The following is a 23,089-nucleotide window of genomic DNA, read 5'->3' on the forward strand; positions in this document are numbered from 1 at the left end:
GTGGAGGGAAAGGAAGGGATTCATTTCCCAGCTCTGTCTCTGCGAGGTCAGCATGGGTTGGTTGCAGTCTCTACATGAAGTCACAGTCCCAGCCTGGCTGCCCTCCCTGGGCTCCAATAAACCCATCCGACCCTTGCCCTCCAAGCCTGGCAATGCTTTCCCTCCTCACTGTTGCTAGCCAGACATGCTGCACCATTCCTTGTCAGTTTCCTAAACCTTCCTTCATGCTCTCTTCAAAGTATCTAGTTTCAGGGTGCCATCTGTTTCCTGCCAGAACCCTGACTGACATGGCCCTGATTTGCAGTCAGAGGCTGGACTGGGGACATGCTATGCCTTGTGAGATGCTGGGTGCCTTCAAGGAGTATTTTTTTTTTTTTTTTTGCGGTATGCGGGCCTCTCACTGCTGTGGCCTCTCCCGTTGCGGAGCACAGGCTCCGGACGCACAGGCCTAGCGGCCATGGCTCACGGGCTTAGTTGCTCCGCGGCATGTGGGATCTTCGCGGACCAGGGCACGAACCCGTGTCTCCTGCATCGGCAGGCGGATTCTCAACCACTGCGCCACCAGGGAAGCCCTCAAGGAGTATTTTTTATTCAGCTCAGCTCAATTCCACCACACTCACCCCCTCTCCAGCCCAACCCATGTGGGCCCAGGGCTGTTCTAAGCACTTTACAGGCATTATTTAATCATCACAGCAAATAACAAACCCACAAGGTTGTATTGCTGACTGTGTTCTGAGAAGACGAAACTGGCTCAGAGGAAGATTTGCCCAAGTTCATATAGTTAGAGGCAGATCCATGATTTGAACTCAAGTCTGGACTCCAAAGGCTGTACATTAAACAGCACTCCTGTTGACTCCCACTCTGCCCTCCACACAGGAAAGTGAAAGGACCAAAGGAGACAGTGAGTGTGAAAGTGCCTTTGAGACCCTGAAGAGCCAACACACCTGGTTGGCCTGAGAGCTGTGGTGTGTCCTGGTGCTCCCCAGGGCCAGGCTGAGTCTTTGATAGGCACTCAAGAAGGTCAGGGCTGGCAGAGGCCCCAGAGATCAGACAGCCTCACCCCTTCCTGTGCTGAGGGAGAAACAGCCCCAGAGAAGACAAGTGGTCCCCCCAAGGTCCTACACTTGCAGTAGGAGCCAGAATTAGAATTTAGAATGTCTTCAGACACCCCATAAATATATCAGGGAGAAGGATGTAGCACTCCCCTTAGAGAGAAGTTTAGAAGAGAGAGAGAAGGGCTGGGGATCAGGATGGGGGAAGCTGATGATTTCTGGACTACAGAATTTCAGACCTGAGGGAAGCAAGGGATTTCAGAGCCCATCTGGAAGGCTCCTCTGATAAGCCACTCTGACAAGGAAGCTCTTCTTGCTCACCTCCAAGATAAGAAGCCCATTCCCATCAGAGGCAGCCTGTCCCACACTCGCAGTGAGCAGAGATCTGGATCCAGAGCCATTCAGACTACCTCTGATAGTAGCATCCAGATTTTCCTTAGGGAATCACCCCCCACCAGTTTTATGTGTGTGTATTTGTTTGTTTGTTTCTTTTAAATGAAGTATAATTGGCATGTAACATTATATTAATTTCAGGTGTACAACATAATGATTTGATATTTGTATACATTGTGGAATGATGACCACAATAAGTCTGTTAACATCCATCCCCTTACACAGTTACAAAATTTTTTTTCTTGTGATGAGAATTTTTAAGATTTCTCCTTTTTTTTTTGAAGGGAGGTTTCAGTTATTCAGTGTTTCCAGTTTTTCAATGAGGGATACAGATGTAAAAGCCAGGGCCTCTTCCCACAGAGTTTACAATCTGGGGAGAGAACAAGAGAGATACCACATAACAGAGGCAAATAATTCCAGGAGATAAATGTCCCTCAATGTGTTTTCAAAATACAAGTTCTTACACAAATGTGTAACTGACTCAATGCCTTATGAGGATGTTGCAATACCACTGAATGAGCATCACTAAATACTGACTCCATGGTGCTTCAGTTATATCTGAAAGGGCTTTGAGAAAATAAGAAGTCCTGTTACTGGATTAAACTAGTGGTCCATCTCACCTTTCCAGCAGAACCAAAGGAAGTTGTAGGGAGAGCAGAGGTTAACTGTCAAGATAGCTTTTAATTTGCACATTTATCCAAAGTTTGAAAATATCATGGGGATTCTTAGGAATCCCACTAGTCAGTGAATGGCCTACCTATATGTCCACTACATCTACAGACTACACACATACCCACTCAGATGATTCTCAGAATGGGGGTATATGAGAAGTTAATTATCATGTCTGGCTTTGTTGTTCTTCGCCTTTCCCTCTCATATCTTCAATCACCTGTGTCACAGGACACATATAAGTAGTTGGGAAGTGTTAAACTCTGACAGTAAAGCAAAATCTGAGTTAAAGGCAAATGTTTAATGAATCATGTTCAAACACAAGCTAGTCAATGAAGAACTTTAGGTTCAAAGGGCCAGATATTCTGCATTCCCAAGAAATCGCAATCAGCTTCTCATTCTGGTTAAATATTTTCACCTTGCATTTTGCGACCACAAAATTAGTGGTACATTTCTGAGCGTTGATCTATCATTCAAAGATTCAAATTAGGGGACTGAAAGAAAACATTTTATATCTGTGTATTTTTAAAAATCTGTCAATGAACAAGGAGCCAGGTGTCAGTTTCCTATGGGGGGAATGTTCTCATGGAGGTACTGTAAGGGTAAGTCAGTCCGCTTCATTTCTTGTTCTTGAACATTCTGTGGTGCCGCCATTGTCCTGTTCAGGTTCAGGAAGCTCATTCAGTGGTATTGCAACATCCTCATAAGGCAGCTTGTCTTCTCACCAAGCATCATCAATCAAATCCAAAATCCTTCCATCTCTCTGTACCTCACTGTCCTGCAGCTTTAATCTTGCCAGTTCTGCAAGCCAAAAAGGTTATTTCCTAAACATGAAGACTGAGGAGATGATGTAATCCAACAGTAGGATTCTCCAGGCTTTTTAGCCTGGATGTGTCTTTTGGCATGATATCACCCTGGGAAAGACTCATCTCATCTGTTTATTTATAAGATCATAGTCCCTCCCAGCTGATTTTCCAGGTCACACACAGATGCCACCTTTTTGTGAAGTTTTCTCAGATCACTCCAGCTTCAGCACACATTCAGCCCTTGACGGGTTCCTTCTTGTCCTTATGATCCACTAAACAAGTTAGGTCAGCTTTGTGACTGATTGCTCAGTCATTATTGTTTCCAATTGCTGTGTGTAAATTTTGTATCAATGACTCAGCATATCTTTCCCCAATCTGGCCTCAATCTTTTCCCACCTGTCCCTCTTCCGGACACCTCTAACCCTGTCATACTTTCCAACCTTTGCACTTAAAGGTCTCTTTGCCCCATCACTAACACCTACTTTTCCTTCCAAACTCAGTTGGACGTCAGCTCATCAGGCTCAATATCCCATTTGCAGAGTTAGGCGTTAAGATGCCTTCACTCTTCAGGGGTTGGCAGAGTGGAAAGCATAAGGTGGGCAGTGAGCAGGACACCTCCACCATCCCAAGCACTTTGCCACACTCGCCAGAACAAGCCATTACCACTTTCCTGAACAAAAATTTTCTTACACGCGTGACTATCCCAGTGCTTGTTCCTTTCTTCCCAGCTGACCCCCAGTCAGTCTAAAAACTTGGCTCCCAGGTCTCCTCCTGCAGGAACTTGCTCTAAGCTCCTGGAAGAACGCGGTCCTCTCCCCTCCGCGGGCCCCATAGTTCCCTGGGCACAGTGAATGGTCCCCATCAGGAGCTTGTTGCATTGCCGGCCACAGGGTCTTCCCAGACACGCGGTGCCTGCGTTCCCCAGGGCAGGGCAGTTTTATCCATCTCTGTTTTAGAGCTCTGTAAACGTGTAGTTACATTAGCAAAGCTAGAACGCCTCCCCACCAACCCCCCTGCTAAAAATGACCCTCGCAGGCCACCACCGTTGGTACAGGCGTGGGAGGCCGCTCCACAGCCCAAGATTTATTCTTTTAGCAACTTTCAAACATGCAATCCAGTATTATTAACTATAGTCACCATGCTGTACATTACAACCTCATGGCTTTTTTCATTCATTCATTCATTTATGGCCGTGCCCCACAGCTCCTGGCATCTTAGTTCCCCGACCAAAGATCAAACCCAGGCCCACAGCAGGGAAAGCGCAGAGTCCGGGAATTCCCGGCTTATTTATTTTATAACTGGAAGTTTGTACCTTTTGCCCCCTCCATCCATTTCCCCCACCCAGTGTATGTGGTTTGAATAGAGATGACACACCCCCTGCCAGCTTCTGTGACTGGGATAGGCACTGGGTCCATTTCAGGACAATAAGAGTCTGACCCAGGACTTCTGTCAGGAGGGTTGTGGGGGAAAGAAGCTCTTTCTACTGGTTTCATTCATAGAATAGAGTGTATGCATGGAATTCAGGCAGTCATTTTGTTACTGCAACATGGGATTCTGCCTGAGCAAGGAGCATCAATGAGAACAGCAGAGACAGTTTCCTGAAGACATCATCTGAGCTCCTGGATCCAGCCATGCCTGAAGCTAAATATGTCAGGATTTTATAATTTTATGAGCTGAGAAATTCTCTTTTCTACTTAAGTCAGTTTGAACTGGGTTTTCTGTCTGTTGCAACTAAGATTCCTGATTGATACATCCATCATCTCTGCAAACCCTAGTCCACTCTGAACCCACATTCTTCTGCATTCCTATAGCCCTTATTGTTTAAACCATAAGAATCAAAAGTCCATATTTATACAACCATGAACACACATGCCCTTATTAATTTTTTTTTCCCATGTTGCGCGGCTTGCGTGATCTTAGTTCCCCGACTAGGGATTGAACCTGTGCCCTCGGCAGTGAAAGCACGGTGTCCTAACCACTGGACCACCAGGGAGTTCCCCATAGCTATTCTTTACGGAACACTTGCTATGTGCCAGGTACCAGGTGAAGCACTTTAAATACAATATCTTACTGTAATCCATACAACCATAAGATGTAGTTGTTTTTAATCCCCATTCTACATAAGGAAACTAAGACTCAGTGAGGTTAAGTTCTCACAGCTGATAATTTCAGGGCTAGGATTCAAACCCAGCTCCGTTGGACCCCAGAAGCTGTGTTCTTGAGCACTCTTCCACCTTGCTGCCCAGGACACAGCATGTGTGAGTGTGAGGAAGAAGAGGCCACTGAGATCTTCAGTCTCCTGACACCACACCTTGCTGCACATCTTCCAGGACTCTTTTCACCGCTCTTTGCTGCCTGCAGGAGCAGGAGAATGGTTAAGCTCAGAACAAGAAGACAAATGTTCTGTGGGCTAAACTGACAGGCCAACAGGAGACAAGATTGCAGAAGCACAGACACAGGCTCCTGATGAGTAATGGAATAAAATTACTTGATGTGATCATTAAACTTCCTCTGTGATTCATGCTGTATTTTCCTTGGTAACCCAGGCTTCTGAGACTGTTGACGACAGACATCATCCATGATCGTCCTACCTCCCAACGCTTCTCCCCCACCTACTAGACAGACATTGAGTTACCTCCTGGGTATTCTATGGCGAAAAAGAGACACCTGGCCTGTGTTCTTGTAGTGCTTACAGTCTAATGGGAAAGGCAGAGCCCAAATCAGTACACAGATAAATTGAAGACTGCGTTGGGGTTGAGTCCTATGAAGAAAACAAATAGGGAATTGGATGGATGATGGTTGCATTTACCAAGAGACAGAAAACTGAAGGGAGCAGGGAAGGAAGTCACGAGTTCCAGCCACAACACGTTATCCAAACAGAGATGTCAAGTAGGTAGTTAGAGATAGGAGTCTAGTGCTCAGAGGAAAGAGGTCTGGCCGAGAGGTTGAAAGAACATCAGGCTCTGTCAGGTTCTATCTCTTCTTGGAAGCTTTCCCTGATAACGTAATTCCTAGTGATCTTTCCTTTCATTACCTTTATTCATTCATTCTTTTATTCAACAAATTCTCAGTAAGGTCTACTCTGTGCAGACTTAGTGCTGGCTTAGTGCCCTTAAGGAGCTCATGTTCTAGGTGTGGAATCAACAAATAAAGTAGACAATTATAACATAGAATGGTAAGTTCAAGGGAAGTGTAAGGGGCTGTAGGAGAATGGCCTTCTGCATCAGCCAGGTCCAGCGGGAAGCAGATGGCCACATCACATCAGTAATATGAGGAGGCTCTATTCAAAGAGGTGGGCAGGGAGTAAGGAAACCACAAGGGGTTGTGAAGTACCCTGGATCTTGAAACATTTGGGCACCACTACCTCTCCAGGCCTGAAGGGGAGAGGAAAGGGGGTGGTTGCAGGAATCCAGAGAAGAAGAGAGGTCTGAGATAGGGCTGACAGACAGGAGCTGTGAGCTTCAGTTGAGGGATGCAGCAAGAACAACAGTAGCAAAATATATATATATTTTAAAGTTAAGTAGATCAGATTGGAAAACAAGGCAGGGAAGGGCTTTAAGGAAGGGCAGGAGAAGGGAGGGATTAGGATTTGTAAATAGGATGGTCAGGAAAGGCCTCACAAAGAAGGTGGCATTTAAGCAAAACTTGAAGGAGGTGTATCTCTAGATGAGTTTTCCCCAGACCCCTTCAGTTGGCCCACTTCACTTCCCCGTCCCCCATCTCAAGGTCCAGGGCCTTGTCCCCAACGTCTCTGGATTAGAGAGTTCCCTGAAGGTCCTTCTCAGACAACGGTTTCCCCAGGAGAGGAGTTCTGTTTTATCCTTCCTTTTCTCATCTAATAACACTAGAAGCTGCCATTTATTAAGCATGTGCATCACGCTCTTGGCATGTTACACACATTGGGCCATCTAAGCCTCATAGCAAGACTGCAAGGCACAGCTGGGGAAAATGAGGCAGTTCGGCCCACTTTCCATTGGCCCCTTGGCCAGCTGCCTACCCTAACAGCGTTCCTGCCCCATCCTCACTCCAGAGAAGGGGAAATGGAAGATAGACCTTAAGTTTTTGAAGGACTGAAAAAGGGAACAAAGATTAGGAGTGTACTTGATGTCTCCATTGTGCACAAAGACCAAAGGGTAGAAGTCAATAGGAGGCAGTATTTATCAAAATGTGAGAACATCCTAACAATCAGAGCCTCAGATGCCTTGGAGGCAATGAGCTCCTTTTCACTAGAAGTGTGCAAGAGAAGCTGATCAATCTGTTGTCAAAAATGAAATATAGGCCAGCCCCTAGCCAGCAGCTTCATGCTGCCCAAGGGCCAGGGGTGCGTGCGTGACTCTCCTCTGCCCTGTGAAGGGTGTGCCTCCCACCACTCTGGGCCTTGGAGCCACTGCCCTCATTTTCTCTTGCTGTCTTGAATGCAGTCCAAGGGAGGTGCCTTGCAACCAGCGCATTGAGCGCCAAGAAGGACCAGGAGATGGAACTGGAGACACCACATTCTACTTATGAAGGAGATGAAAAGTTTCCAGGAATTAAGTCCAGTTTCATTTCAGTATAAGATAGGAGAAAATGGTGATCCCAAAGCCTTCTTCATAGAGATTTCCTGGACAGAAACATATCCTCAAACACCTCCAGTCATATCTATGAATGCATCTTTTAGCACCATATCATCAGCTGTAAAGCAGAGCATATCAGTCAAGTTACAGGAAGCAGTGGAAGGACCGCCTTGACCCACATGTTGTTTGAATATGTGAAGGACAATAAACAGCAGTTCATGGAGAATCACCAACCCTCTTAATGCTACAACATCCACAAGAAATATCATCTTGTTTGAAATTCCTAATACAGCCCCATCAAGTGAGAAAAAAAGACAACTTTCAAAAGCCCAGAAGGAACTATATCCAATCTCCTGGGATAAACCATATGGAAAAGAATATTTAAAGAAGAATGTATATATGTGTATAACTGAGTCACTTTGCTGTACAGCAGAAATTAGCACAACATTGTAAATCAACTATACTTCGATTAAAAAAATAGAGAATTAGGGGACTTCCCTGGTGGTCCAGTGGCTAGGGCTCTGGGCTCCCAATGCAGGGGGCCTGGGTTTGATCCCTGGTCGGGGAACTAGATCCCACATGCATGCTGCAACTAAGAGTTCGCAAGCCACGATGAAGATCCCGTGTGCCACAACTAAGACCCAGTGCAACCAAATAAATAAATAAATATTTTTTTTAGAGAATTAAAAAAAAAAAAAGCCCAGAAGCATAAGTTAGTAGATAAAGCAGATCACAAAGGAGAACTTCCTCAAGGATGGAACTGGGTTGATGTGGTGAAGTTAAGCAAAACTGGCTTTAAAGATGATGAATAGCACTTGGAATTTGAGAAATGGGAAGAGCATCCTTTAAAAAATAAACTGGGTTCAAAATCTTTTATTACTCTTGTCTGGTATTGAAGTGGCTTTTTATAAAACAGATTATTTTTGATATATTTCTTACATAAAAAATGTTTTAAGCTGAAAGTTCATGAGGAGATCTGGTTGTATTAAATTATTTTCACAAACTTACCTCAATAAAAGGTGAAAATGTTACTAATTAGTATACTTTATGAAGCCAATTGAGCTTTGTAAATGGACAAATATGGGGAATAATAATCAATGTTAACTCATATGATCTTATTCTAGTCAGTGTAATTTTTTTAAAGGAATATGAAGCCCTTTTCAAACTCTCATCCCAGTGGGGCAGAATACTGAGTGAACAATTAGTCCACAGCATGATCCATATTAATAGGCTTCTAATCTTAGTGAAGTCTTCATCTCTTCTTTCTCTTAATTACTGAAGCATAAATTGCTTCAGAGATTTAAATACTAGTATTTGAACTTTATACATAATATTGTTTGTAGTTACTTTTTACTTTTCAAGAGTGAACTGCTTCTTTTTAATAAACGAATATCTGTTTATACTTTTCTCTTGGTTTGGGTCACAATGTTCAATTATAAGAGCTTTCAATGGAATGTTGAACAGGAGAATATAAAAACAAATCTGCCAAATACATTAGAAAGGATTTGAATAGAAGTGCTGGTCCCTATTTAAAGCATTTCTCTTTGCTGCATATACCAAAATAGATGGGAGTAAAGGATGCCTTAATATTTAATTTTTGTACTGTTAGAGACAATGGTTTTAAGAAATTCCTATTTATTTATGTATTTTTAGTTGTTTGTAACTGAGGTCTTCTAAATGGTTTAATATAAAACCACAATTCTAGTCTTGCTTCTTTTCAAGTATCCAAATGTATTTCTCAGCATCTTTAAAACAATAAACTTAGAAGTCTTTCAACTGCTGAACTGTAGTATATGCTTTTTTTAAAAAAAAATCATTAACAGAAGAAATTATTGGTGTAGTTTTACCAGGAAGTTATCGATATGTATGTGTGATTCACAGTGATTCTGTATGTGCTCCCCAGCTATAAGAACACATAGGATGGACTTAACTGGTGGCGCAGTGGTTAAGAATCCTCCTGCCAATGCAGGGGACATGGGTTTGAGCCCTGGTCTGGGAAGACCCCATATGCTGCGGAGCAACTAAGCCCGTATGCCACAAGTACTGAGCCTGAACTCTAGAGTCTGCGAGCCACAACTACTGAAGCCTACGCACCACAACTACAGAAGCCTGCACGCCTAGAGCCCACGCTCTGCAACAAGAGAAGCCACCACAATGTGAGGCCCGCACACCGCAACGAAGACCCAACGCAGCCAAAAATAAATTAATTAACTTAAAATAAAAACAAAAACCACATAGGACTACTGCAGTGGTATCTGGAAGGGTTGATTGTTGGTTCTTCAAGTCACAGTTATGCAGCTTGGGTCTGAGTTTTTAAAGAATAGCTAACTTTTAAAGAAGTTTCCCTAGCAAAAGAGCCTTTTGAGTTGTGACCATGGTTTTTACTGGGCTAATGCTGGCTTCAGTTAAATCATTTGAATTATGAAGTAAGTATAATTATGGTGAAGAAGTTCAGCCTCATTTTCAAATGCTGAATCACATTTTATTTCTTGAATTAATATGATATAAATATTAAAATTCAGGACCATTGGAATATGTTGATTTGTTTGCTTGTTTTTTTAAAGAAATTGAAACTGCTACATTTGATAGTGGAAGAAAATGGTTTGTTTTGCTCTGAAGATTCTGAAATTGTTCAGGCTTATCATGGTTCATAGATTACAAAGAATAATGCTAGCTAAATGCCAATGAACTATTTTTACTCTTTTTATATGGAATGTACAAATTTCGGAGGTGGGGTGATGGTGGCAGTGGTGCCTCTTACTACCTTATGTAAAACAGTTGAACATTCTCATGAATATTGCCATCATCATCAATATCTCATCAATATTGCCATCATCATTTTCTAAGTTTACTTAAAATTGTACGGAATGACACAATTAAAAAGCAATAAAACCTCTATTACACACACACAAAGCAATATAGGGAATTCTTGGGTAAGGGATTTGACTAGATAACTCTAAGAGTCCTTCCAACTTAGGTTCTATCACTAAATGATTCTAGAACTCTAACGTGGTATGATTCTAAGACTGTGATTCCAAAATTTTATTAGGACAAGAGACAATCCCTAACTTCAGAGAACTCACAATCTAGTAGATGAGGTGGACAAATAGTTACTTTTCATAACTGTAATAAACAGTCCTATAGATTAGATACAAGGCTTGGCAGGATGTGGGAAGGAATGCTTACTGAGCCATGGCTGTTTCCTCAAGGCTGGACTCAAGAACCACTTTCATCACAATCTCTCCAGAAGCTTTTTTATTTTATTTTTTAAAATGCTAATTTCTGGGCTCTAGTCCAGATATCCTGAATCAGAACCTCTGGAGTGGAACCCAAAAGTCTACTTCACTTAAAATAAAGGTCAAGGTGATTCTTAGGTAGACTGAAATTTGACACTGCCTGCTCAGAGTCAGGATGACTTCCCTGAGAGATGATATCCAGACAGAAAAAAAAAAAAAAAAGTAGCTGGGTCAAAATATGAAACTACAGGGCTTCCCTGGTGGCGCAGTGGTTGAGAGTCCGCCTGCCGATGCAGGGGACACGGGTTCGTGTCCCGGTCCGGGAAGATACCACATGCCGCGGAGCGGCTGGGCCCGTGAGCCATGGCCGCTGAGCCTGCGCGTCCGGAGCCTGTGCTCCGCAACGGGAGAGGCCACAACAGTGAGAAGCCCGCGTACCGCAAAAAAAAAAAAAAAAAAAGAAAAGAAACTACAGAAGTAACATGTTTTGATGAAGATTCGCAATTTTGTACAACATTCCTTCCATGTGATAGGTCTTTTTTAAATGACAGCACTTCTTAGATATAATCTGAGATTCTGTGATTGAGGGTATATGCCTCAGATGTCCTACCTAGAACAGAGTTTTATAAATTTTAATTTAATTTAATTTTGATTCTTTTCTTTTTTAAAATTAATTAATTTATTTTTGGCTGCATTGGGTCTTCATTGTTGCAGGTGGGTTTTCTCTAGTTGTGGTGAGGGGGGCTACTCTTCGCTGCAGTGCACGGACTTCTCATTGCAGGGGCTTCGATCGTTGCAGAGCACAGGCTCTAGGTGCACGGGCTTCAGCACTTGCAGCTCACGGGCTCTAGAGCACAGGCTCAGTAGTTGTGGTGCGCGGGCTTAGCTGCTCCAGGACATGTGGTATCTTCCCAGAACAGGGCTCGAACCCGTGTCCCCTGCATTGGCAGGCAGATTCTTAACCACTGTGCCACCAGAGAAGCCCTAGAACAGATTTTTGTTTGCAAGGGAGCCAGAGCTGGCCTCCGTTTATTTTTTAAAAAATTTACTTATTTTATTTATTTATTTATTTTTGGCTGCGTTGGGTCTTCATTGCTGCGTGCAGGTTTTCTCTAGTTGGGCGAGCAGGGGCTACTGTTCACTGCAGTGCATGGGCTTCTCATTGCAGTGGCTTCTCTTGTTGCGGAGCACAGGATCTAGGCATGTGGGCTTTAGTAGTTGTGGCATGTGGGTTCAGTAGTTGTGGCTCACAGGCTCTAGAGCACAGGCTCAGTAGTTGTGGCACACAGGCTTAGTTGCTCTGCAGCATGTGGGATCTTCCCAGACCAGGGATCGAACCCGTGTCCCCTGCATTGGCAGGCAGATTCTTAACCATCGCGCCACCAGGGAAGTCCCCTCAGCTTGTTATTAACTATCCCAAGGCCGGAGGCTGGCAAAGAGGGCTCTGATGAGGACTCCCCACAGAGTCCCTGAGAGGCTATTCCCTGCCACCGTCCATTCCCTTGCCCATGGCCTCCTGGCCCTCATTTCCCAGCTGTCCCTGGATGCTTCTCTTCTCTGGAACCTGCAGTGTCCCCAGCAAGGAAGAAACAGCTTGAGTGAGGGCCTGGTGGCCAGAAAGTGAAGAGTATTCAGGGAGAGGGAGCAGCGTGGTGTGGCTGGACACCAGTTGTCTGGACATGTGAGGGACTGTTGAGACTTGGATGAAACATTGGCCGAGGTTAAGGGGAGAGAGTGGCCTAGTGGATTCTGAGTCTGAGCTCTGCCAGTGACTTCCTTAGTGAGCCTGGGCAAGTCCCCTTCCCCAAACTGCATCCTGTCTGGAAAAGAGGGTTTGTGTTAGAATCAGATGATTTCTCCAGGGACCATCCGGCTTTAATATTTTGGACTCTAAGATCTCATCTGACCTTAACCATCACCCTGTGAAGAATGCATGCAGGAACTGTACCCGTTTTATAGCGAAGAAGCCATGGCCCAGTGAGGAGCAGTGACCTGCCCACCACCATACAACCACGTAGGAGCAAGGTCTGATTCCACCAGCACCTGACGCTCTTCTGAGACCTTCCTCAGACCGGGCAAGCTGAAGAGAAGCAAGGAACATTCGGTCTCAGGTCCAGGAAGCAGGCGCTGCAGGGGACGGAAGAGTGGCAGCGCACAGCTGGGTGAGGCCAAGCAGCTGGGCGGAGGCGCCCAAAGCCAGCTCCGGGAGAAGTGGGTGGGTTAGGGGCCGGGCGGGGCCGGCTGAGGGGACGCCCTGAGGAAGGGAAAAGGCAGCTGAGCGCGGGTTGGAGCGCAAAGCGGAGGGGGCGCAGGCGGTGCTGGCCGCTGGCTGAGAGCAGGGGGGCTGGCGGAGCGCCTTGGGGCGCAGTGCGGGGCACCCGCGAGCCCAGGGCGAGGTGTCCAACGAGCAGACGGCGCCCCTGGGAGCCTTGCCGACCGGCAGGTAAGGCGCACCCGCCGGCTCGGGAAGGCTGAGACGGCGCCGGGGGTAGAAATGAGGGGTCTATCCGCCTCCCTGGAGGCCGCCGACCGACGTCGGGGGCGGCTCAGATACATGCTGATCCTCCCCTGGACTGAGCCACAGGGATCCTGGGGCGCACGTGGGAGCGCGAAGCTGGGCTCCTGGCACGCCTTCCCCGGAAACCGCGCGGGCTTAGGTCGGCATTCACGGGCCCCGGGATGGCGGCACCCAAGCTCCTAACACATCCACAGATATGCGAGCGCACAGTATAACAACCAACCTGCGGCTCCGCAGCGAGAGCACACGCAGAAATGGCGCTCCGGGACCCGGCGTGTCTTCTTGCTTGGCGGGAGCCGCTTGCTCAGCGTACGAGTTGACTTGCCCATTCGCGACTTCATTGTGCCCCTCGCCCTATGCACCCCAGTCCTGGGGAAAGCCTAGGAGCTCCCTTAGACGTCTTCTAGTACTAGTAACATAGATCTAGGCTGGGAGTCAGGAGACTTGAGTTCTAGTTTACAGGTTGTGTAAACCTGTGCCTATCGCCCACCTGCTCTGTGCTTTGTGCGTTCTTTTCCTGGGTCACCAAATGTAAAATGAGCCTCCTGGTCCTGTTGCCCATGTACTCCGTATGGCATGTGGAGGAAGGGGACTGGATCCAGGAGTCTCTTGTGTAGAAAGTACAGGACTTCGGACCCCTCCCTGTGTGAGGGCCCTTGGAGAGTGTCTCCTCCTATCCCCCCTCCCCACTCCTCAGCAGTTTGCACATGGGGAAATCTGAGGCCCGGGGCGGGGGTGGGGGTGGGGGAGATGCCTTGCCCAGGGTCACACCAGGGACCAAACAGAAGTAGAACCCAATTCTCCTCACTCCTAGCCCAGTGCTGATTCCACTTCAGCTACAAAAGTGCATTGTAAATGTGTTAGCTGCTCTTTATCTCCTGGCACCCAGCCAGTTATCCGCTCTGAATGGAGGAGAGCCAAGCTGGAGGCAAGGAAACTGCTTTCAGATTTTCTCAACCCCTTAAGATGAGAACAAACAACCTTCATCCCTCACTCACTCCACACTTTGCAAAACACATTTCTATCTATAAACTGAATGGGTGGATGCTCAAAATGCCTACTAAGAGGGAGGCAAGACAAGATATCCCATCTTACTGATGGGGAGAATGAGGCCCCAGAGTGGAGAAATGACTTAACCAAAACACATGGCTAGACATGTCTACAAAATAGGGGCAGGTCTCTTGACTCCAACTCTGGTGTGTTCTCTATCACCAGCAGGACTACAGAATGGTACCCCTAAATGGAGAGAGATTACAGGGCTGATCAGAGAGGACGAGAAACAAGGAAGGCTTCTGAAGGAGGTAAGTGTGTCTGAGAATCAAGAAAAGTAATAAAGAACCTCCTGGCTTCTGAGGGTAGGAGAACCTAAGGTGGGGAGAGGGGACATAGGGATAGCTGTTCTTGGTAATACTGGGGGACAGCGGAGGAGATAGGGAAACAGAAAAGGAAACAGGTGACCAGGCTGCCCAATAATTCTCTCTTATGTTTACATAATACTTTGCAATTTCTAAAACACCTTTCCCCCTTGGTCTCCCCGAGTTGCCATGTGAGGCAAGCAGGACAGGGGTAATTATCCCTATCTCATAGATGAGATTCAGAGAACATAAATGCAGTGCTCAAGGTCACATAGCCAAGCATACAGCCAAGATTGGAACCATGAAAGGCGTACCTGAAAGGCAAGATTAGAGGCTGGGAGACTGGGAGTTGGACTGTGTGTGTGCAGCAGGTGGGTGGGTGTGGCTGCCCCCTGGGTGCGTACACAGGGAAGAGGGTTGCTAAGCCGCTGCTGGTGTTTTGGGGCGAAGAATGTTTGCCCTTTGGATTGCATGGGGTTCAGGTGCAGGGAACATCTGGGCTTCCAAAGGCAGCTTAGAATTCCTCCTCCTCTGACTCACTTGCCCACCTGACTGAGATGGTGTCTTTTCTTTGAGCTTCCCCTTCCCCAGACCAAATGGAATCTGTTTTGGCCTGCCCTTGAAGTTGCTGTTTAAGTGCTGTAAGCTGTTTTCATGAATGCGTATGTGTGTGTGCAGGGGGGAACAGTCTAATAAGCAGAGACATTTATCCACTTATTCTTGAGTGCCTGCTATAAAGAAATGTATGAGGCACAGGTCCCTACCTTCACACCTCCCAGTGCACAGTTTAGTATATCTATATCTATTTATATTTATACAGATATACACACCCAATTTCAGTACAGCATAGTGCTCTAATAGGGTTTTATGCAAAGCCCTTTAGGAACAGACAAGAAGAAGAGACTTAACTGGCTAAGGAGTGGGGAAGGTGGTGTCTCAGGAGAGGGTCTACAGAGGTTATACTGGAGCTGGGTCTTGAAGGATGAGTAGGAGTTCACTAGGCAGATAAAAAAGAGGAAGGGCATTTCTGCCTAAGAAAACAGCATGAGCAAAGGCAAGAGGCATGCAAGTGCAAGGAATGTTTGGGGAATGGCCTATAGCTCAGTATCATGGGGCACAGGCAGTGGGGAGAGCTGTGGTGAGATGGGGCTGGAGGCAGGGTCATATCCAAAGGAGCTTGAATGATAATCGCAGGAGGTTAGACTGTCCTATAGGCAACAGAGGACTTACGGTGGAAAGATATGTGGATGAGATACCTGTTTCTGGTCCCAGTTCCTAGGCTGTGAGACCTTGAGAAAGTGATTTCCTCTTGGGGTGGGATGGTTTTTCCCACTGGTTGAATGAGGGGGTTACACCAATGACGTGATTATTAAGATCCCTTCCAGCTCAGATTCAATTTCTGTGTCTCCTTCTAACTATATGTTAAGGTTCCTCTCCCACCAGCCCATGGTGGTGATAAGACCACCAGAGGGGCCAGAGGCAAAACTGTGCATTCCCAGGAGTTGTCTTTGAATCCACTTGCTTTATGTGGCCTTTATATGGCCTTCTTCCCCTGCCTCTCTACCACATTTCCAAGCACTTCAGACACTCATTCTGCAAGAGTAGCTGAAACAGAGCATAGGGAAACCAAAAGAACCAATGGTGGCATTTCACTTTTCCCCAGAGAAACCTGAAAGAAAACCTTACTAAGATACCCAGTTCATCCTCCAGGTCCCAGCTTTACGCCTACATCCCCAAGTTAGAGGCCAGGCGAGCTCAAGTCAAGAACATTTTGGGCAAACCTGTTAATGTGCTGGAAAGAGTAACATCGGGGTGTGGAGGAAGAGAGTGCACCTGGCTTGTATGGAGGAGCAGGAGTAGGTCTGGAGCAGAAAAGGCCATGGGGAACAAGACTATAAAAGAAGGTTAACACCTCCAAAAGTTACCAACTTCTCCCCTTACTGGATCCTCAGTTAAGATTGGCAAGAGTGACTTCCCTGGAGGTCCAGTGGTTAAGACTCCGCACTTCCAGTGCAGGGGGTGCGGGTTCGATCGCTGGTCAGGGAACTAAGATCCCACATGCCAGTGGTGTGGCCAAAAAAAAAAAAAGATTAGCAAGAATCTGTAGTGCAGGAAAAAGGAGTAGTGGTGGACTTAGAGGAGATGATGCCCCAGGACATGAGGAGCCTGTGTTTGGTGTGATATGCAGCTCAGATGCCAGAAGACATTGCCATTTGTAGCGGAAAGAGCACCTGAACAGCACCCCAAAGACCTGGGTTCTCATCAGAGCTCTGCCAATTACTAGCCATGTCATTTTGGACTAGCCACTTCCCCTCTCTGACCTTCAGTTTTCTCAACTACAAAATGGAGGGGTTGGCCTAGAATCTAGATTCTAAACGATCTTCAAAATCTCTTTTCAGTTACTGTTCATCTCCCTTCCTAAATGATTATCTCTTGTTTCAAGTCAGGGACTCTCCAAGCCAGGAGCTCTGTCTTCCCCATCCAAAGAGCTTCATAATCAGTGACTGTCTTGAAGAGGGAAGCCAAGGAGCTCAGAAAGAGGAACAAAATTCCCCACGTTGCCAACTGCCAATTCCCAACTTGGGACCCAGAGGCAGGTCATAGAGAACCAAGCTGTCCCTTTATGAGCTCTCTGCCTCTCCTTGCACATAGGTCCTCCATCCCACCTCAACCCAGCTTCTAAAGATATGCAACTGTGGCTCCTTTGCACGTTCCATCAGAACTACAAATATCCATCCAGGTCTCTCCAGAGAGGCACTGGAAGGAGGGTGTGAGGAATGAATGGCTTTGTGAACCTTTACTCCCCTTACTGAACTCCACCTCAGAGTCCACCCTGTCCCCGATGCTTTCCCCCTACCCCTACTTTCTAACACAGAGTCTGTCTCCCCGAGGCTAGATCACCCTGGCAGGTGAGCTATAAAGAGGAAAAATGAACAAGTCAACAAATTTGGCCTTCAGTTTATCTAGGCTGGAATACTAAGTGTAACTCAGTCCTGGGACTCTGAAGCATCTTAACCTGTGAGGAAAGAATCTGCAGTCTTCTCTATCTCTTGATTTGAGGGACTCTAGAGAGCCCCCCAAATCCTCTCCCACCAGCCTACCCAATCTCCCAAATCTCACGTACGGTTTTGTGGTATCTTCATGGTAGAGCTGATCAGGACCTTATAAGATTACATAGTCAAACCCTTTCATTTTACAGATGCAAACAGAAGCTGGGGCCCAGAAAAGGGAAGTCACATGCCCAAAGTCACACAAGTAGCAGCTGAACCAAGACAGCTTTTTGGTTTTCATTTCTTTCACTGTAAAATGAGGGAGGTTAGATTAGATGGACTCTGAAGGCCCTGCCAGCCTCTGCTCTGCACAAATAAAACCACCACCACATCTGTGGAGTGTCTAGTGCCAGGCACTGCATACTTTTCTTCTTTAATTTTCACAACAAAGCTATGGTACAGATAGTGTTGATGCCATGCCTATGTCGATACCCAGCCTATCCAAATAGGTTGATTGGTAACATCATTTGTTCCTACGTAAAATAGCAACCCAATTGCTGGCTGCCATTCTGCCACTTACATCATTTCCTTGGGTCTCAGGCCCTTTCAGCCTTTTAGAGGCTCCTGCTAAGATGCCAGTACCCTGGGGAAAGGGGATGTTTTAGACTACACTGTTAGCTGGTCCCTGAGCAGCAGCTCATGTGTTGAACTGAGGTTTCTCATGAAGTCACCCAGTTGAGACATTGTGAATCTGGAGTCGGGGGACAGCAATCGGATGTCCCTTGGCCACGGCACAGTTCCTATAACTGCAACCCTAGGTTGGCCTGATCCAGCTGCTGCATGAAGGGGAGGGGAAGTGGCAGGGTGTCAGCACCCACAGCACAGCTATTGCACAACCCTTGGGGCTTGGCCTCGGGTGATCTACCCTCGTTCTGAAGTTTTCTCTGTGTCTAGTTCCTTCTTTTTCTGTCCCCTCCCTACCCAGCTCTGGGCCTTCCCACTCCCAAAGTCAATATTGAGACCCCAGATGTGTCCAGGGACATCCTGAAGACATGTCAGGACATCCTGAGGGGCTGAGGAACCTTAGGGCACCCACAGGGAGATTCCTGGGGCCAACCAGGAGCCAGTGAATTTGCTGTTGTTTGGTGAGTCTTCCAGATGGAGGGGGCCCTCCGTCTGCCTTTTTAGTTCAAACCCGCATGCAAGGCTATCTAAGAAAACTGGTGACCGTGACTGCCCTGGGAAAGAAACCTGAGCCATTGGGAACAGAGAGACTGCATTTTCATTGTACGTACAGCTTCAATTCTTTTTTTTTTGCTGTGTATATATATGTATTTACTTCTCAAAAATGAAAAATAGATTTTCATTTTAATGAAAACTGTGTTTTTTATTAAAATGTATTTTAAAAATCCTCTTCACCATAATAAAAGTATATGCTCAAGCAAGCCTGGGGCAGCGGGCAGAGCAGAGATAATAATCTTTTTTATTTTCCTTCTTAATTAAAAAAATTTTAATGTGGTAAAAAGCAACATAAAATTTATCATCTTAACATTTTTAATGGTACATCTCAGTAGTGTTAACTATCTTTACATTGTTATGCAGCAGATCTCTAGATGTTTTTCATCTTGCAAAACTGAAACTCTGTACCCATTGAACAGCAACTCCTGGTGATAATCTTTTTTGATGGATGAGGAAACTGAAGTGCAAACAGGGCGAGAAACTTATTTCCCTCAAAGTGAGCTCTTCCCGCACTTATGCCATCTATCTGTTGTCTGCTTATAAAACTGTCTGAGGCCCCTTCCTCCTGCAACCACTGCCTTAGCCATTCCCACCCCCAAATGCCTCTCACATCCTCTATCTGTCCCTGCCCCCACCTTGTCATACCCTCTGCCCCAGCTCAGGACTCAGCACCTTGAACCAAGACTATTTCACTTATCACTGGGCTCCCTGCCTCCATCCCTGCCCACTTTACTCCACATTCCACATAGCAGCCAGAGTGTCCTTTCCAAGTACAGATCTGATCATTTTACCCCCTTTTAAAATATCATTCCATGGTTTTTCTCCACCTACAGGATAAAGTTCCAACTCTGCAGCCTGGCACTCAAGGCCCTCTATGATCTGGTTTGGGCCAATGTCACCATCCCACATCCTATCTTATCCTTTCATGCATCTTACACTCTTTATGCTACTTTCCATTCTTCAAAGTGTGCTTTCTAGTCCATCTGTTTGCTTCCCTTGCCTTCTCTACTTCCAAAAAATCCTTCAAGGTCCAACTCAAATTCTTCCATCACTGTGAACACTGTCTGAGCACTGGTCAGAATTCATCCCTTCTTCCTTTAAGCCCCAGTAGCTCCTAGATTGTCTCCCACATTAAGAGCTGGCGATGTGCCCCTGAGTGTAGGCACTGGCCTCCTAGAGCTCCCAGAATAAGGCTGCCCAGGAGTGGGCCTCCATGAACGATGCCTGGCCAGGTGACTCATTGAGCTATTCATTTCATTGTGCTGCTCCTGCTTTCCATTAGCCCATATGAAGAAAGAGGAAGGCACAGATTTGTTGCAGGACAAGTGGGATAATAGATGAGAACCTATGCCTCCTGGATCTTAACTCTTCCCCTTTCCCATCCAGACAAGGTTGCCCAAGTACTAGATGGCAGGGGGCCCCAAGGCCTTGCATAAAACGTGGGCCAGTCCTGGGTTATTGCTGTATTATTTTGATTCTTCCCCCCAAATTCTGCATTCATAGAGTTCTTCATGAATATTTACCATGGTCATAACTAACTGTCATCTTTTCTGGGGAAGAGACGTGATGGTTAATAGTCAAGTGTGTTAAATAGCTCTACCTAGATAAAGGAGGGCTTTGGAACCAGTCAGCGAACACTGAGTGTTTGGCCTATAGAGAAATCCAAAGTGGCCATCTTTACTGGAGACCACTGAGGGAAAGAGAACTAGGGTAGTCCCCTAGACTTGGAGGAGAAACACAGCCTTGCTGACCAGGAGCATGTGGTCTGCTGATAACCCTTATCAGTAGCAAGAGGGCAGCCACACATTGCCTTATATGTAAGTGCTGGGGCAAAGGGAAGGCTGCAATAATAAAGCTTGTGGAGTATGTTGGGAGCACACAAAGGCTTCCTGAAGGAAGTGAGCGTGGAGCCTTGTTTAAAGGAATGACATATTTTTTTCCAGAGACTAGGATACAAGGCTGCCTTTGGCTATTTTTCTACGTTGTAGACTAAGGATCTCTGAGAGGAAGGAAAAGGAACATCTGTTATCACCAGTTTTATGCCATGTACACAGTGATGTTGTTTTGGAAGGCAGGATAGTTGAGGTGCTAGTGTCTTTTCTCTCTGGGGTGGGTAAAACCCCAAACCGGACTGAGTATTCTTTTCATTCCGAAGCCCTCAGGCCCAGTGCCTGCAGTGGTTATCAGCCTTTCCCTGCTCCCCCAGCCACCTCCTTTCCAACAGAATTTCTCCTCAATAGCTAGGAGTACCTAGAGTGGGACCTAGGATGCTTTAGAGGTCAAATGACCCAGCCTCTGGCCTCCAGGTAGGGGGAAATCTAAGCCATCCCCAAACATCTTCTACATGGTGTCTGTGGAGCATAAGAAAGAACTGTGCTGAGGGAGAGTTCTGAGGAATGTCTTCTAACTGTGCCGCACAGTCCTCCCCAGAGCTGGTGTGGAGGCCGGAGGAGCTCTGAGCTGGCCATTGAAGAGCAGGGCTCTATCTCGGCTCTACCTCCAGTATTCTCTGTGATCATGGACAAGCCAACTATTCTCTCTGGGCCTCAGTTTCTCTGTGTGTAAAATGGAAGAAATTACATTAAATAATCCCTAAGGCCCTTCTAGCCTAAAGCTCAGTGGCTTATAGAACCCAAAGAAAGGATAGATCAGCATGCTTAGAATGGTCAAGGAAGATTTCCTTTCACAAGTATTTATTGAGCACCTACTGAGTGCTGTCATAAGTGCTCATATATAGCAGTGAATAAAACAGACATATTCCCTGCCTTCCTTGGGCTGGCAGTCTAGTAGAGAAGACAGACAAGTAAACAAGTAGTTAGAATAAACTGTGATGTTGGGATTTTAGCTGGGGTCTGAAGGAGTGGGAAGGTCATTCAATCTACAAGTAACAGAAGCCATCCTCTCTCTTTTCTGTCACTACCAGAGCATCCTCCGATTCTTCCCCTACCTGAATCCCTGTTGCTATGAAGACCACCAATGGGACTGAGACCTGGTATGAGAGCCTGCACGCTGTGTTGAAGGCTCTAAATGCCACTCTTCACAGCAACTTGCTCTGCCGGCCAGGGTCAGACAACCTGACTGAGGAGAGGCGGGCCAGGCTACCTGGCCGCGACGACAACTCCTACATGTACATTCTCTTCGTCATGTTCCTATTTGCTGCCACTGTGGGCAGCCTCATCCTGGGATACACCCGCTCCCGCAAAGTGGATAAGCGCAGTGACCCCTATCATGTATACATCAAGAACCGTGTGTCTATGCTCTAATGCTAAGAGGCTAGGGATGGCAGAAGATCAAGATTCCTGAGGATTATCTTGTGGAGCCTCCAGAACTCAGCTATGTGTTACATTAGACCTCAGTGTTCTAATCTGTAAGATCAACAAGAAACAGTACTAAGGGAGGTCATCATTGGGGAAGGAGGAGAGGATCTAGCAGACCTAGGCCTTGTGGATAAGGATTTTTTCCAGCAAAGATAGACTTTATAGACAGTAGGAGCCCTTTGAACAAGTATATAAAAGTGGCAGGAATTCTCTGGTGGTCCAGTGGTTAGGACTCCATGCTCTCACTGCCAAGGACCTGGGTTCAATCCCTGGTCAGGGAACTGAAATCCCACAAGCCATTCAGTGTGGCCAAAAAAAAAAAAAAAAAAAAAAATATATATATATATATATATATATATATGTATATATATATATATATATACATATATATATATATATATATATATAAAAGTGGCAACATATAATGACAAATGAGTGTTCTAGTGGCCGGAGTGTTGGGGGCTAGGGGCTAGAGGAAGTTGTAGCAGAGGGAAATGAGACAGGAAAATGCCCTGAGGACACATTTTTTGATGTGTTATCTTCAATGACCATGAGAAGCAGCAATGATTATCCCATATCACAGACAGGAAATCTAAGTTATGTTACTTATTTATATTTTTTCACATTTTATGTTTTTCAGCCCATTTAACATTTGTGATTTTACCCCCTGTGAGGGAAGCAGAGCAAGTGCCATTCTGCCTATTTGGGCCAAAGCAGTACCATGACTGGAACCCAGGTTCTCTGGTCACCTTGCCTAGTGCTTTGCAAAACTGTGTTGCTACCTAGGAGTGGATCTAGGCCTGAAACATATAATTCTGGAGGGCCCTCCTTAAGAAAAAGAATTTTAAAATATCTTATTTTTGCAAGTATTACAAAAACATATCACCATGTTAATACATTGTTAGGGACCCTCCTAAGATCATAAGAAGGAGCCATGCAAGTACAGAGCCCTGACTGTTAA

At 45.9% G+C, this 23,089-nt stretch overlaps 2 protein-coding genes and 2 pseudogenes across 3 annotated transcripts in view; 2 read left to right on the plus strand and 2 right to left on the minus strand.

The window, feature by feature from the left end:
- Positions 1 to 23,089, minus strand: part of POLD3 (DNA polymerase delta 3, accessory subunit) — a 179,855-nt gene that overhangs the window by 109,961 nt on the left and 46,805 nt on the right. The gene's annotated exons all lie outside the window — the stretch shown is intronic.
- Positions 2,661 to 5,500, minus strand: LOC131760311 (anaphase-promoting complex subunit 13 pseudogene; annotated as a pseudogene).
- On the plus strand, positions 7,561 to 8,285 carry LOC131760312 (RWD domain-containing protein 4-like; annotated as a pseudogene).
- Positions 12,974 to 22,455, plus strand: KCNE3 (potassium voltage-gated channel subfamily E regulatory subunit 3). The gene is made up of 3 exons (XM_059070860.2): positions 12,974 to 13,152; positions 14,443 to 14,528; positions 21,735 to 22,455. Exon 3 carries the CDS (start codon positions 21,775 to 21,777, stop codon positions 22,072 to 22,074), a length of 300 nt encoding a protein of 99 aa, XP_058926843.1. The 5' UTR covers positions 12,974 to 13,152; positions 14,443 to 14,528; positions 21,735 to 21,774; the 3' UTR covers positions 22,075 to 22,455.

This window comes from Kogia breviceps, chromosome 7, assembly GCF_026419965.1.
Source record: "Kogia breviceps isolate mKogBre1 chromosome 7, mKogBre1 haplotype 1, whole genome shotgun sequence".
Taxonomy (NCBI): domain Eukaryota; kingdom Metazoa; phylum Chordata; class Mammalia; order Artiodactyla; family Physeteridae; genus Kogia; species Kogia breviceps.